Source organism: Rhipicephalus microplus, chromosome 1 (genome assembly GCF_043290135.1).
Source record: "Rhipicephalus microplus isolate Deutch F79 chromosome 1, USDA_Rmic, whole genome shotgun sequence".
Taxonomy (NCBI): Eukaryota; Metazoa; Arthropoda; class Arachnida; order Ixodida; family Ixodidae; genus Rhipicephalus; species Rhipicephalus microplus.
Window position 1 is genome coordinate 122,510,874 of NC_134700.1, and position 13,179 is coordinate 122,524,052.

Consider the following 13,179-nt stretch of genomic DNA (forward strand, 5'->3'; position numbering starts at 1 on the left):
CAAACATATCAGCGCAATTGAGACTGAATATGGCACAATAAACAAAATCTTTAACGTTGAAAAATACCTGAAGAACTTCAAATTTATGTTCCGTCGGAAAGCGTAACCCTATATATTTTACTTCGCAGTGGCTTTCGCAGATTTGGAACGTAAAATGCGTAGTTGCACACAACAAGCTGCATTGGTTTATTATGAAGGCTATCGTTCAGCTGCGGACATGCAAGTAACAGACACACACCAAGGTTGGTGCAGTTTCTTGGGTTGGCAATCATACATAATCTTCTTGTGTGCACACAGCTGCCGTGATAGTGGCATAGCAAGTTAGCTTCGTAAGATTATTTGAATTATGTGATTCCATGTACTATGACATAACCCATATATGCGTCGACCAACTTGCAACACGTCGTAGATAATTTTAACCCTTAAAAGTAAACAATAACAATATTTGGAGTTTAACGCCCCAAAAACACAATCTGATGATCGAATATGTCCTAGTGGAGGGCTCCGAGTATTCTTTTGACCACGTGGTATTCTTTACCGGGCACCTTTATCTAACTACGTGGGGCTCAACCATTTCGGCCTCTAATGAAAATGCAGTCTGCGCGGCCAAGATTCCATCCCACGGCCTTCTCGTCTGCACTCAAACACCTTAACCACTACGCAAATCTGACGGGTATAAAGATCAAAAGCGGCGTACAGCTTACTCGATGTGATTCGACAAACGAACGTATAATCTAAAGGCTTCATCTGAAAAAAAAAACATCACAGCTTATCTACGGAGTGAGTGATGATGAGTGGGGTGAAGCGTCTTTCAGCCCGTCCGTGCTTCCAACCTTCCGTTCGTTCTTGCATTCGTCCATCCGGACGACCATCCGCGCGTCCATCTATGCGTCCGTCCGTCTGTCCATGCGTCCGTTCGTGAGTCCATCCATACGTCTGTCCGTCCGTTCATGCGTCCATCCGTCCGTACGTACGCGCATCTTTCCATCTATTTCTCCATCTTCGAGGCTGTCTGTCCATCCATCCGTCCGTGCGCCCATCTAGTAAGCACTGTAGTACCGCAATCTCGCATCTCGCATCGCCTGTGGCACATACCCGATCTGCACGTCCTCCAATCCCTCCGTCCACAAGCTAGTCGATCTGTCCGTCCGTCCAAGCGTCCGTCCGTGCATCCATCTAGTAAACACTTCAAGTACCGCCATCTACCATCTCTCATCGCATGTGGCACATAGCCGATCTAAAGTAGGTATGTGCCACTTGTGGCTACGTACAACAACGGAGGAAGGACAGACCCACACCCCAAGGAGCTTAGCCCCTGAAAAAACAGCACTGATTTAAATAGAAACCAAAAATACATCACATAAAGTTTGGCGCTCTCCTCGAGCGATGTTGTCTTGTCCGTTTTTGAATTAGCACTGTTCTTTTTTCAGATGAATACATACGAACCAGCTCACTTTCATTCACTCATCAATCGCCCAATTAAATTTGAATCTTACCTGACTTCGTGAGTTTGCCCACTAGAGGCATAATTGGAGGCAGAATGGTTAGCTCAGGACTCCGGCCCCGCTCATTCACAGACGATATCACTAGGAAGTACTCTACACCCGGAAGAAGGTCGTGAACCTGTTAAGACAAAGACAACCACAAGTATTTTTTGTGACATTAGAACGCTCATTCCTCGCAGTCACAACTTAAAAATTCAGGCACAGCATCACGCGTTTCGAAGCGGAGAATCGTGAGCACACTCATTCGTGTATACCGCCACTCAAGATGGCTTGTTGAGGTGTCCGCCTCCTTTATTATGCCATGTTAAACCACAATCACACCGAAATATAAAGCATGGGAACAGTCGCAGCATGGGTAGGCTTTACAAATAGTGAATGACTGCTTGATGAAGCTCGCTGCGTCACTAATTTCATTCACAGATGGAGGTCTCGCTGTGTTTACCACTACCGAAAGTAACATTGGTAGAATAGTTCAACAGTTACGTTAGCTAGACCATTTCTTCTTCCAGTAATTGGAAATCAGCTTTATACTATGCATTACTGTTATCAGTAGCTAAAACTTTGAAACTTTGAACCTTACTTGAACACTATGCAAATATGTTTCTTATGGCAGTGGAGTGGGTTCCAGTAAAATTTTCTTCGTCACCAGATCATGACATAAAACACAATTTATAAATTACAGGACTTCTAATCTACCGAGTCTATAGACCAGAGTGTAAACTAGGCGGGGAAGGTAGTTTATTAAAAATAACTAGCGACAAATTTGGCTTGAGGTAGTATGATGCTGCTTAAAGTTACAGGTGACTGTAAGGATTGCATAACAGCGCTGTTTTCACCAAACTGCCAGTGGCGTGCGAATTTTTTTACTCGCTGAAATTATGAAACTAAGCGCAAGAAACACGAATACAAGCACTTCACTAAGCTTTTCTTTCACACCAGAAACGTAAAGCAAAGGAGGAAGGAGTAAGATGTGACACCCGCTAAGTGCATTCTTTCCATACTCATCCACCTTATCAGCCTCCAAACACGGAAATATGAAAAACACGTCAGCATGATGGGCACTTCACCTTGAAGAAAGATTCTTCAAAATGATTGCCAAATTGTATTCCACAAGTTGAACTTATTCAATGTGGTCGTTGCTGGCACTCGAGAAAACGTGCGAAACGCAAAATCCTCAACTTCGTGGGTGTTTTAAAGCCACATGTTTCATATGTTTGCCATCTGTACCCCGTAGTTTTCTTTAAACTTTCAGTCTAACGAAAAAATTCTGTTTCGCAACGTGCTCGACCATTATTTATAAAGTAAAGCGAAGATTGTATGATTGATTACAGGATGTAGTGGCTTGATTTAGTTTGGCGGCCTGTGTCTTAGCCTCATTTAGTTTTTATAATATGCAAAACGCAGCATCACTCCTAAGTACCTGTTTGGGTTAAAAGCTCATGGTTTGCCTTTTCCAAACCACCCGTGAGAGCTCGTCATTTTGAATTCACTATGAATGAAAGGCCCGTAGCTTTGAACGGTATTATCCCACAATTTTTTCAGCTATATTTCACAATTATATTAGCGATCCTTCGCGGAAGGCTAAGTCTATTGACAAAAACACTTTTAAATAAAATGTATCACGAATTACAGATCGATACACGTGGGCTAATTCTGCATTGTCAGAACACCTGTCAGCGCTGGTTGCTTATCAGTCAGTACGATAACGTTGCGTTTGTTTGTTTGTTTCTTTTTGCACGGTAGTGGGCATGGTCTATAAAACACGATTATTCAGCAAAGATGCTGGTAACTTCATTCTCTTCTGTCTTTCTATAGGCACCTTCGAACATTTCTTTTCGAGGGCTCTGCTTTGCAGAAGGCTTCGGCTCCTACATACGGCTCCTATGCGGAACTTGTGCCAGCGAAAGACTTCATAGTACAGACAGATGTACAGCACTAACGCTCCGTTTTGTTCACGCTGAAGGAACACTTATTCATTCTACCGTGCAATACGGTATATATAGCACAGATGAACGGCAAAAATAAAATAAATTCTATATTAGGACATTTATATTACGTCAGGCGAATCTTGAGAGGCGTTAGAGTTGGTGGCTGCGGATTCATTTTGACTTCAGCACATATCTTAGGTACTCTAGGCACTCCTAAATTTCAGCCAGCCCGCATTGTTTTTCATTTCACCCTTTGAAACGCGGCCTCTACTGCAGGGTACCGAACCAATCTGTATCTAAGAAGCTTATTATTGAAACATCTAATCAAAATATCTCCGAAGGTGTGCATTGATAATGCAAGTTTTAAAGACGACAGTTTTCTCGGGGACCTTCGACGCAAAAATTTTGATCTGTTTGTCTGTCTGTACAGCTGTCTACTTTTCTGCCCTAACGGTACCTTGAAAAAAAAAGGCACCATACGTTACCCAAAACGGCCTACCCCATCTGCAGAATCCACCAAAATCACTCAAAATTTGGCGTTCATACTTGCGTGATTTTGTCATTAAAAATCAATTTTTGCGCATACCTGAGGCAGCACAACAACATGTATATATTCTGTATGTGCGCCATTTACTGGAAAAGGCATACATAAGTAATTCAAAGGACCATATCGTTTATGACGCTGCGCTGACCATGCAACCCTTGCATGAAAATGCAAGTGTTTCAATGCTTAGCTTAGACGACATGGTGGTGGCACCTACCCACCACCTTGCGTCCTACACCTCATCACCTCTGAGACGGGCGCACACACCGCTCGCTTCGTTTTCCAAGTTAACTACCAGATAGCACTCATGTCTCACGTGTGACGTGATTTGATGCACTCGTTCGCCTCCGCTGCACGCTCGAGGCACTCTAACGCAGTGCCTCCAGGATACTATTCACGAATTTTCTTCCGCAGAACATCAAATAAACATTTTGTTCACTTCCTCCAGACGCAACTCTATCGTCTTTCGGCGACAGTTGTAGTGTAACAAGCAGATACGGGGCAATTTTTTGTGAAACACTTTGCTCGAAATAATGGGGTCGTTTTGATTAGACGCGTAGAACAGCATTAGGTGATTCTTTTTGTTTTGAGGAGCTACCAATGTCCTTGGTGGAGGGAGATAGCGTAAGAAAAAAAATTGTAGGCAACTATTATCAGTAGTTTAGATCTCGGGCAGTGGCATTGAAACGTCGGCATTCTTGTGCCATGCTGTACAGCTTGACTTCGTCAAGCTGCCATAACAAATCACTGAGCCCATTCAGAGGAAAAACCGTGCTTTCCATCCGCTCCGCCAGGTGCCGCCAAAATCCCAGCAGCTCACAAGAAAACATTCCACGTTCAGTGAACTTATTCAATTGATTTTTGAAAATTTCTGTTACTGGAACTTTATTCTTCTTTTATGTAAACCAATGCAGCTCCGCCGCAGTGGTCTAGTGGCTACGGTACTGGGCTGCTGACCCACAGGTCGCGGGATCACATCCCGGAAGTGGCGGTTGCAATATCGATGGAGGTGAAAATTCTGTAGGCCCGTGTGCCCAGATTTGGGTGCACGTAAATAATCCCAGGTGGTCGAAACTTGCGGTGTCTCGCATAATCGACAGTGTCTCGCATAATCATACGGTCGTTTTGGGACGTTAAACCCCACATATACATCAGTAAACCAATGCAGCGGCTTAATGAATATTCAATGTAACTTCCCACATGAACCTGAACCATCGATTTCAAATCGGCTATATTTTTAGAACGCTATTTTCAGTATGCTAAAAAAATTAGAAGTGAGTGTTTGAACGAAATGCTTGTAAGAAAAACAAGCGTGTCATTCAGCGCTCATGCCATTAAAAGAAGGAAGCGTTCCTTTTCTCTGTGTTGTTATTTGGGGGGGGGGGGGGGGGGGAATCGCCCTACGGTATCAGCGTGACGGTGTGCTTCGTCAACTGCTGCTGTCGTGACGGTTGACTAGCCTGAGCGCAAGAAAGAGATCACCTTCACTCGCCCAGAAAGAGCTCACTACCTCTCGCCACACCTCATCGCTCACCGCGTTGCGAGACAGAATGAAGGGCGTGCGTTGACAACGCAAAGGTCCTTTTGCTCATAAAAAACAACGCCCAGCGCGACTGTTCACCGTCACTCCTTATATATAGATGCTGCACATTGAACTGAAAAGAAGTGCCGGTGCTTAAATACTGTTGCGCGTAGTTAAATGGAGATTCGCAGTGTGTGAATCTCCATTCGCGCTATAATTAAAAGCGGTCTGCATCTCTCGCTCTCCCCAGGTTTCACGTTACTAGATCTGAGATGCAGTTCTCTACTTGCTCCAACCAGCCCCACTTTTGTAGCTAGCACTCGGCTTGCGTGGCATGCAGGCACACTCGGAGCGGCAGCTGCGTGGACTGTGTCTGACGCTAGGCTGAGCACACGATAATTTCAGCATGGATGTTTTTTTTGTAATATTCCTCACATTGAACAGTTATCTGTGATGCTGAAAGCACAAAAAAATTCTTGCAACTATAATTTTCCAAGTAAAAGAGCGCGCTTACCCAAAAGTCTGGTTTATCGGCAGTGAAGTTAGCGACGACAGTGACTGTGAGCACATCGTGCACGGAGAGGATGAAGTGGGCTGGCATGTGACCGTCCGAGCCAGCCTGGCACTCCAGGTGCAGAGATCCCTCGGTCTGGTTCGTGATGGAGCAGTTCTCCACAGGCCCCGGTGGACCTGCTTCCAGATAAGTCGACACAATCGCCACAACAAAAATTTAAAGGTTTAAATTGGAGCACTGAACGATATACATTATATGGCGTAAGATATGTGAAGGAAACCAAGAACGCGATAATCTCTTTATTTTCAACTAATAAAATTTAGTTTGAATAATTCGTTACAGAAACTCAAAAACAGGCCAAACCATCTGAGTACTCAATAAATGAGTACTCACACGGTTTTGGATTTCACAGAAGGCAAATTTTTCACTTCCTCGGTATGCAATGTTAACGCTCTTAACACATTTTGATTTTAAAGTCTGTCACTCAGCACGCGCAAGCAAGCGCCACTACAATGCACATTACTACGACGTGCAAACGCAGTTCAATGTGCTTGGGGACCCTGCGTTCTGCATGCAGCCTAAATCGCAGAAATCAATCTTGGAATCGCTGACGACGATTTACGTGCACCACGTGCGAATGACAGCAGATGAGGGGTGCCGAAAGTAATACGCCGATAGTGTCTGTCTACCCGTAGCATAAACTTATGGATGACGTCAACAAAAATAACGTTCTTTTTTTATCTGGAAGGTTAGCAAGGCACAAAAATGCAGCTCTAGAAGTTTCTGTGTTCATTACGCAGTCACTTAGCTCTATTAAGCCGATGCAATAAATTATGTTTCCCGTAGGGGCGAAGTTCGTTAAATTCAATACTTCATGTAATTAGTGGCATATCCAGAGCCTCCATGTTCTAGCACAGGCTTCTCTTTATTTCTTCACCAACAAAATATTTCTGTGGTCAAGGCTTGTCTCATGCTGCCAGTAGTTGTAAATAAATTCTGGGCCACTTTTTTTGCGATGACGCCATAATAATAATATTTTTGCACTACTACAACTACTATCACTAATACCATTCCGACAAAATAATAATAATAATAATAATAATAATAAAGCTTTTCTATATAAAGCAGAATTTGACGATGTTCCGAGCAGTACACTGATTTGCGAAGGCACGGATAGATATCGCTTACAATGAAGGACCGTGTTATCGGCTATATAACCCACCTGCCTGGACGATGCGACGTGAAAGAGGCACGGCTGTCGCTGCTTTCCTATGCGGTTTGATGCAGTGCAGAGCAAGGTGCCGTACTCGGTGTGGCTGAGAGGGATGTATCGGGCAACGCTGCGTGTGCCCTCCACCCAGAAGCTCTTGAGGGGCCGCTGCTGGAGAGTGCTGTTGAAGCGCCACTCGAAGCCGACGTTGCTCGGGTCTGCTTCGACCTCGCAAAGCACTTCGACCTCCTGGTGCCGCGATGCGGCGTACACTACGTGCTGGTTCGCCTTGCACAGCGGGGCGTCTGCATGGATGACAACGGAAGAAGGAGAGAATTGGATGAGAGGGATAACTCAGGATGGTTAACTTGGTACAACTAATCGGTTCACTACCCTGCATGGGGGGGGGTAGGTGCTGTAAAGGGGATAGAGGGATAAGAGAAAAGCAACACAAAGCTGCACACACACACGCGTGAGCGCGCACGCTCTCACGCCCAATTCGAGACACCCGCAGAGCGGATGAATATAGGAGGAAGAGCAAGAAACTTTATTGAAAGAATCCGGCATCCTCGATGGGACGGATCCCACACCAAGGTGAGAAAAATTGTTATTCACAATTTTGATGACTTGCTCGTACTCCGCGTATTTAGCCTTTTCACATGAGCACCAGATAAACTATCTTGAAAAGTATGGCATTATGTACATTCTGTGGTGTATTACAGAAAATAGATCACGGTAAAATTTGGCCTAGGTGCACTTCTATTATTTCCTAATGCTTGGTGGGTCAGCGGCTTATATAACAAAGGTTCTTCTACGCAACTGAAGCCCATCGACGATTTTTTTGCCCTAGGGATATTTTGACAATCGTAGGTTCATCCAAATCATCTGTTCCAAGGTAACCGTGATAAGGCTATTTACGTATAACTACGAGCTTTATTGACACTGGCCCTCACGCCCTTTAGCCACTCGCTCACTAGATTGCGTGCCGACCGGTTGTGCCCTCGTGATCTCCGACGTCAGCGTAGCTCTGGCCGACTGGGTTCGCCTTACGTCATCTCCTGACGCCGTCCTCCGACGACAGTATAGCTCTGACCGACAGGACTTGCTATACGCCATCTCCTGACGCTGACAAGAGCTCTCGCAAGTGGTGCCCCGTCCTCAGACTCCTATGACCGCGTTTCCATCTTTCCTATCTCTCTTATCCTCTCGATATGTCATCACTCTCACGCTTTCACGCTTACCTCATCTCTCTTTCTCGCTCTCTACACCATTATTCCTATCCTTTCAATCCCTCCTCACCCCCATTCCCTGTGAGCTACTGCTGAGGTGTCGCTTCCTAAAGCAGACAGTTACGGGGCTCACTTTTCTTTTCTTTCCCTTCTTACAACATAACCACTCCCCCCCCCCTCTTTTAGCCTCAGGAGCACTATTGGTCCATGTAAAACACTTGTCCTGGAAAATTGTGCGTGCAAAATTGGCAATAAAGAAATATCCAGCTGTGAGTGGTGCTCTTGTAAATAATTGGGAACTCCTTTCATGCTGAGTATGCGCTTATCCATAGACCGGAACCTGGAGCGTTATCGGAGTCTGCAAATATATACATATATTTTGTGTCCCTGTTACTGTACTTTGCTCTATTAGGTGTTGTCTGAGTTGATGTTTTATTTTCGGCATATCCGTTGTCTTTGACTGCAATAAATGCCAACTATAAAGTTATGCAACTGGACAGTGCTTTAGGTTGTACTCCGAGTGTGTTGCTATATTACTTGATTGTGATTTGTTATGGTTTTACTAATTACATCAATTGCGCTTAGCATGTGTTCTAAGCAACTTCTTTTGAGGGCTGTGGTCTTCCCTATTTTGATTATTTTACAGTGGGCAACTACGGCGTGCGGCACCGTAGTTGTCAGCCGCCACCGCCGGTGTCCGTAACCACATCGCACAAAATTAGAAAAAAAACGTAGTACCCTGGAGCCCGTAGGGCTCGTAGCCGGGTCCACTGGGTGCCAGCCGAGTACTCTACCGCTGAGCCACGCCGGGGCTTGGGACTTCTTAGCAAACTCGCCTAAGGCAAGCTTGATATCGGGATCACGTGAATACGACTTTTGAAGCGTTTTAAAACAGCGAAAAAGAAAACAATCTTCGCACACTGCGAATAGCGTAACCAGTGAGCGGGTCGTCCAGTGATCAAACCCATTACAAAAGCTTGCTCTTGTTCACCTATTAACTGTGGCGCATAGCCACTTCAGCCTAAATTCCTCATTATCATCCGCCACTGCATGAACAATTGGCACAAAATTCTTTACAAGTGGTCAGCAAATAGCACGCTTCTTAGAATAATGACGATGAACAGCGCAGTGAATGCCAACCGACTACCCAAAAAATTATTGATTCCGTAGTTGGTATCAAGCAAGTAATCTTGCAGTAGCTACCCAATGTGTGCTTTGTAAGGCTCTGAAAGGCCGCTCTGCTAGCTTTCGCTGTGACTGTGCTGCGCCTTCCGCGCAGGCCTGGCGTTTTTTTTTTGTCTCGTCTGGCTGATTTCAATGACAGATTTGTGGATATCGTATCTCGACGTGATTGCACCCTCAAGCCATACGAAAGACGTGATTAGAAAACAGAAGTTGTTTGGTTAGAGGTTAAACAACAGAACACTGTTATTAAACCACCGTAAAACAGAATTGACTAAAATTGCGTCTTTATTGTTTTTGCATCGACTGAAAGGACGCTCCACTTCAAAAATACTTCGAATATTTTTTTATAATAGGCAAGTGCAGGTAACTGACATGTTGTAGGCCTATATTCTGCCTGCCTTCTCTTATCCCGCCTTCCTTCTCTTATCAAAAGGTTTCATATGCTAACAGTACGAATATTCCTTAAAATGTATGCATCACCTCAGCGGAGGTCTCAGTATGTGTTCATGAACCAGCAGACCTAATTTTTTACCCACCAATGTTCTAGATTACGGGGCCCTCAAGTAATATTTACACAGAAACGTTTGGGCCCCTTAAGTGCTTACCTTTGAGAAATATTTGTACTCAACACTGTAGATGCAATTAGGATGGAATTTGATGATATATATCTCAAGAGTGCAAAACATTTACCATATAAGTATATAGATAACATTTTGGAAGATCATCTGGCCAATCTAGAAACATCCATTGTGATAGCGACTGATGCTTCTGTTTATGAAGAAAAGGCTGGCGTAGAAATCATATCATCCTCTCTAGATTGGGCTTACTCAATTCGATTACCCGACTTTGCCCCCTATTTACGAAGCTGAGCTACTGGCAATAGTCCTACACTCTAAGCCAAAAAAGACTAAAGTGGGGTATGCCATTGGTCCTTTAGGGGTCTAAATGCGCTGCCACAGATTTTGAACCAATTTTGGACTAACTGCGGGAGTAACTTAAAGGGCTCAACTGTTACCCCAAGCACTTACTCCACTTGGTTTAAATGTTGGCCCCAGGAGAATGCTCCAGCGGGACTAACAGTTGAACCGTCTGGACCAATGGCAAAAAAATGGCGACACTGCGTTTGTGCAGTAAATTTTATGTTTATTCCAATTTAATCAGCACTGAAGATTATAGTATGTTATTCATGCAACACACACACACACACACACATACATACGCACTATTATTTCAAAGTAAAACACCGCAAACACTGACTTCCCGCGCTGTACTACAGAGAACAGACTCTCGGGTATATATAGCACAGTATTTTAACCTCCCATCTAGTGCCAGTGGGCGACTTTTACTCGGCTTAAGAAAACAATAAATATTGACACCGTAACGCGAAAATTTACATGGGCTTATTCGTAGCACCGATGCGCATCGATCTTTTAATATGGATCCATCTAATCTTCAACATGCCTCCAGCCCGAGAATACGAATTACCAGCTGGTATTCGATCATGTCGGCCGAACCAGCGTTCGAAGTGCTGGCGCACGAGTCCGGAAACACAAACATAGCAGCGGCGCTTCTGCGGGAAAGCCGGCGAAGCAGCCGCAGGCGCCCCGCCGATGCCATACCGTGTCGGCTTGCCGACGGCGTCGCTAGGCTTACGACGAGTACGGCTAAACGACCGCCGGCGATCGCAACATGCGGCTCGCGTGAAATTTTTGTCGTCGTTATTTTATAGTCACAAATGAACAATAGGTAAGTGCCCCATGTTCGCTGTGGCTTACGGAGTGATGTAGATATCTGTATACTTACAGCGACGAAACCGTTCGCAGGCACGGTTCTGTCATCGTGCTGGTAAGGCACAACCTGTGTACCGCTGGGCGCACGATTAGTCGTATCCGCGATCGCCTACACGTTGGATTTTTGATAACGATTGTCGCATGGATAAAAATACATAAGTTTGCCTGAGCTACCATTTTTGCCAACTTTCCTTCGCTTGTGCCGCCAATGCACTCACACCGGCAGCCCGCTTGATACCTATGACGTACGAAGCCTACTTTTCCTATATATCGCTTTGAACTTGTGGTCGCTGTGTGGGTACACGACCGCTGATGAACAGCTTACCTTTATTAGCATTGTCAGTGTTCACCGTAGTTCGAACTTATTCAGCACATTAAAGCGAGTTCTCGGCATTGCCCGTGTTTGCGGAGACTTTCACTTGGCTTCGGCTCGCCCGGCCGGCATGGTGGAAACGCGAGGGCACTTGCTGTGTGCACTGACAGCGTGTTGTACTACTTTCCTCTAATAACATCTTCTATTCGTTTCATAGTGCTTCACTTTCACAGTGGCGTATAGCCTATTTAACTTGTTTTCATGATCGCCGACCACGCCGAGCATTGCAGTGCAGCATCGACAGGAGGCGATCGCGGCGCAGTTGCTCTCCCCGTTGGTCCCTTCATTGCCGGGCGTTTGCGCAAGACACGCATTGTCACACATTTAGTCTCTGTTGGACGAACCGTTCGTCCATTGGTTTAACGACTGCAGTTAGTCCGACTTTGCCGAATTTCGGCTTAGAGTGTAGCATTGCGTAAAGTGCCCCAAGAGTTATCAGCGGTGATTGTTGTAACAAACTGTCTCTCGGTATGTACTGCCTTAAGCCCACCAACTTTTTTGCGTACCTTAGAAACTTTCTACTTACTCATTCCTATACATGTGTGACTCGTTCGACCAGTTCGGGTACCAGGCCATAGAGGTTTAGCTCTCAATGAGGATGCAGATGCACTAGCTGTATCTTCCCTTGATGGTCCTGTTTTACCTATTTTGCCTACTCCGGAATATATCACAGCACCACGCTTTGAAAAACGCACAACGGCCAATAACTTCGAAAAATCTCCTTTGTTTTCATTAGACTATTCAAACCTGAGGTTCCCTTCGAAGAACAAGTGGTGTTCATCAAGAAAGGAAGAAATAGTAAATACAAGGCTGCGTTGTCGAGTCCCTTCATTTAACTTTTGCCTTCACAGGTTGGGTCTGGTACAGTTGCCTTTGTGCCTTTAATATAAAGAGTGAATCTTTGAAGCACTTTTTTGGCATGCCGAAAATTCAAAAGTCAAAGGAAAAATCGACTAGAGGAACCCCTACGCAAGTTGAACTTTAAACTTGACACTTCCGGCGAATCTTTCCTTTGGCGCAGTCGCATTTTGTTTCAGCCACAGGAGCGTTTTTACCACTGTTACAAATTTCTTACGAGAATCTAAAGGAATGAAATGCTAAAAATAGATAACTTCAGTTGTCTTATGTATAGAATACTTTTTATCTTTTTTGTGTGTTTATTACGTTTTCTTTTTAAGTTTTTTTAGTTTGTTTTGAAATCTAACAACTTTAAGTTATTACTTATATTACCTAATTAATCCAATCCTCCCTATCAAAAATTGAATTAATTAAAAAGCAAGGCACAATCCGATTCATGGCCTATCCCCCTAGGTGGGTTACGCCAAGGTGTTGAGGAACCAACCATTCATAAATTTCGCTACGCTTGTTGGCGGGTTGCG

General features: G+C 44.6%; 1 protein-coding gene across 1 annotated transcript in view; it reads right to left on the minus strand.

Moving 5' to 3' along the window:
- LOC119185697 (neural cell adhesion molecule 2-like) overlaps positions 1-13,179 on the minus strand; it is a 92,775-nt gene that overhangs the window by 19,794 nt on the left and 59,802 nt on the right. Inside the window, exons 7-9 of the mRNA XM_075867070.1 lie at positions 7,232-7,528; positions 6,014-6,192; positions 1,497-1,623 (exon numbers count right to left, since the gene is read on the minus strand). Coding sequence (XP_075723185.1) covers positions 1,497-1,623; positions 6,014-6,192; positions 7,232-7,528 — 603 coding nt within the window. The remainder of the gene's footprint in view (positions 1-1,496; positions 1,624-6,013; positions 6,193-7,231; positions 7,529-13,179) is intronic.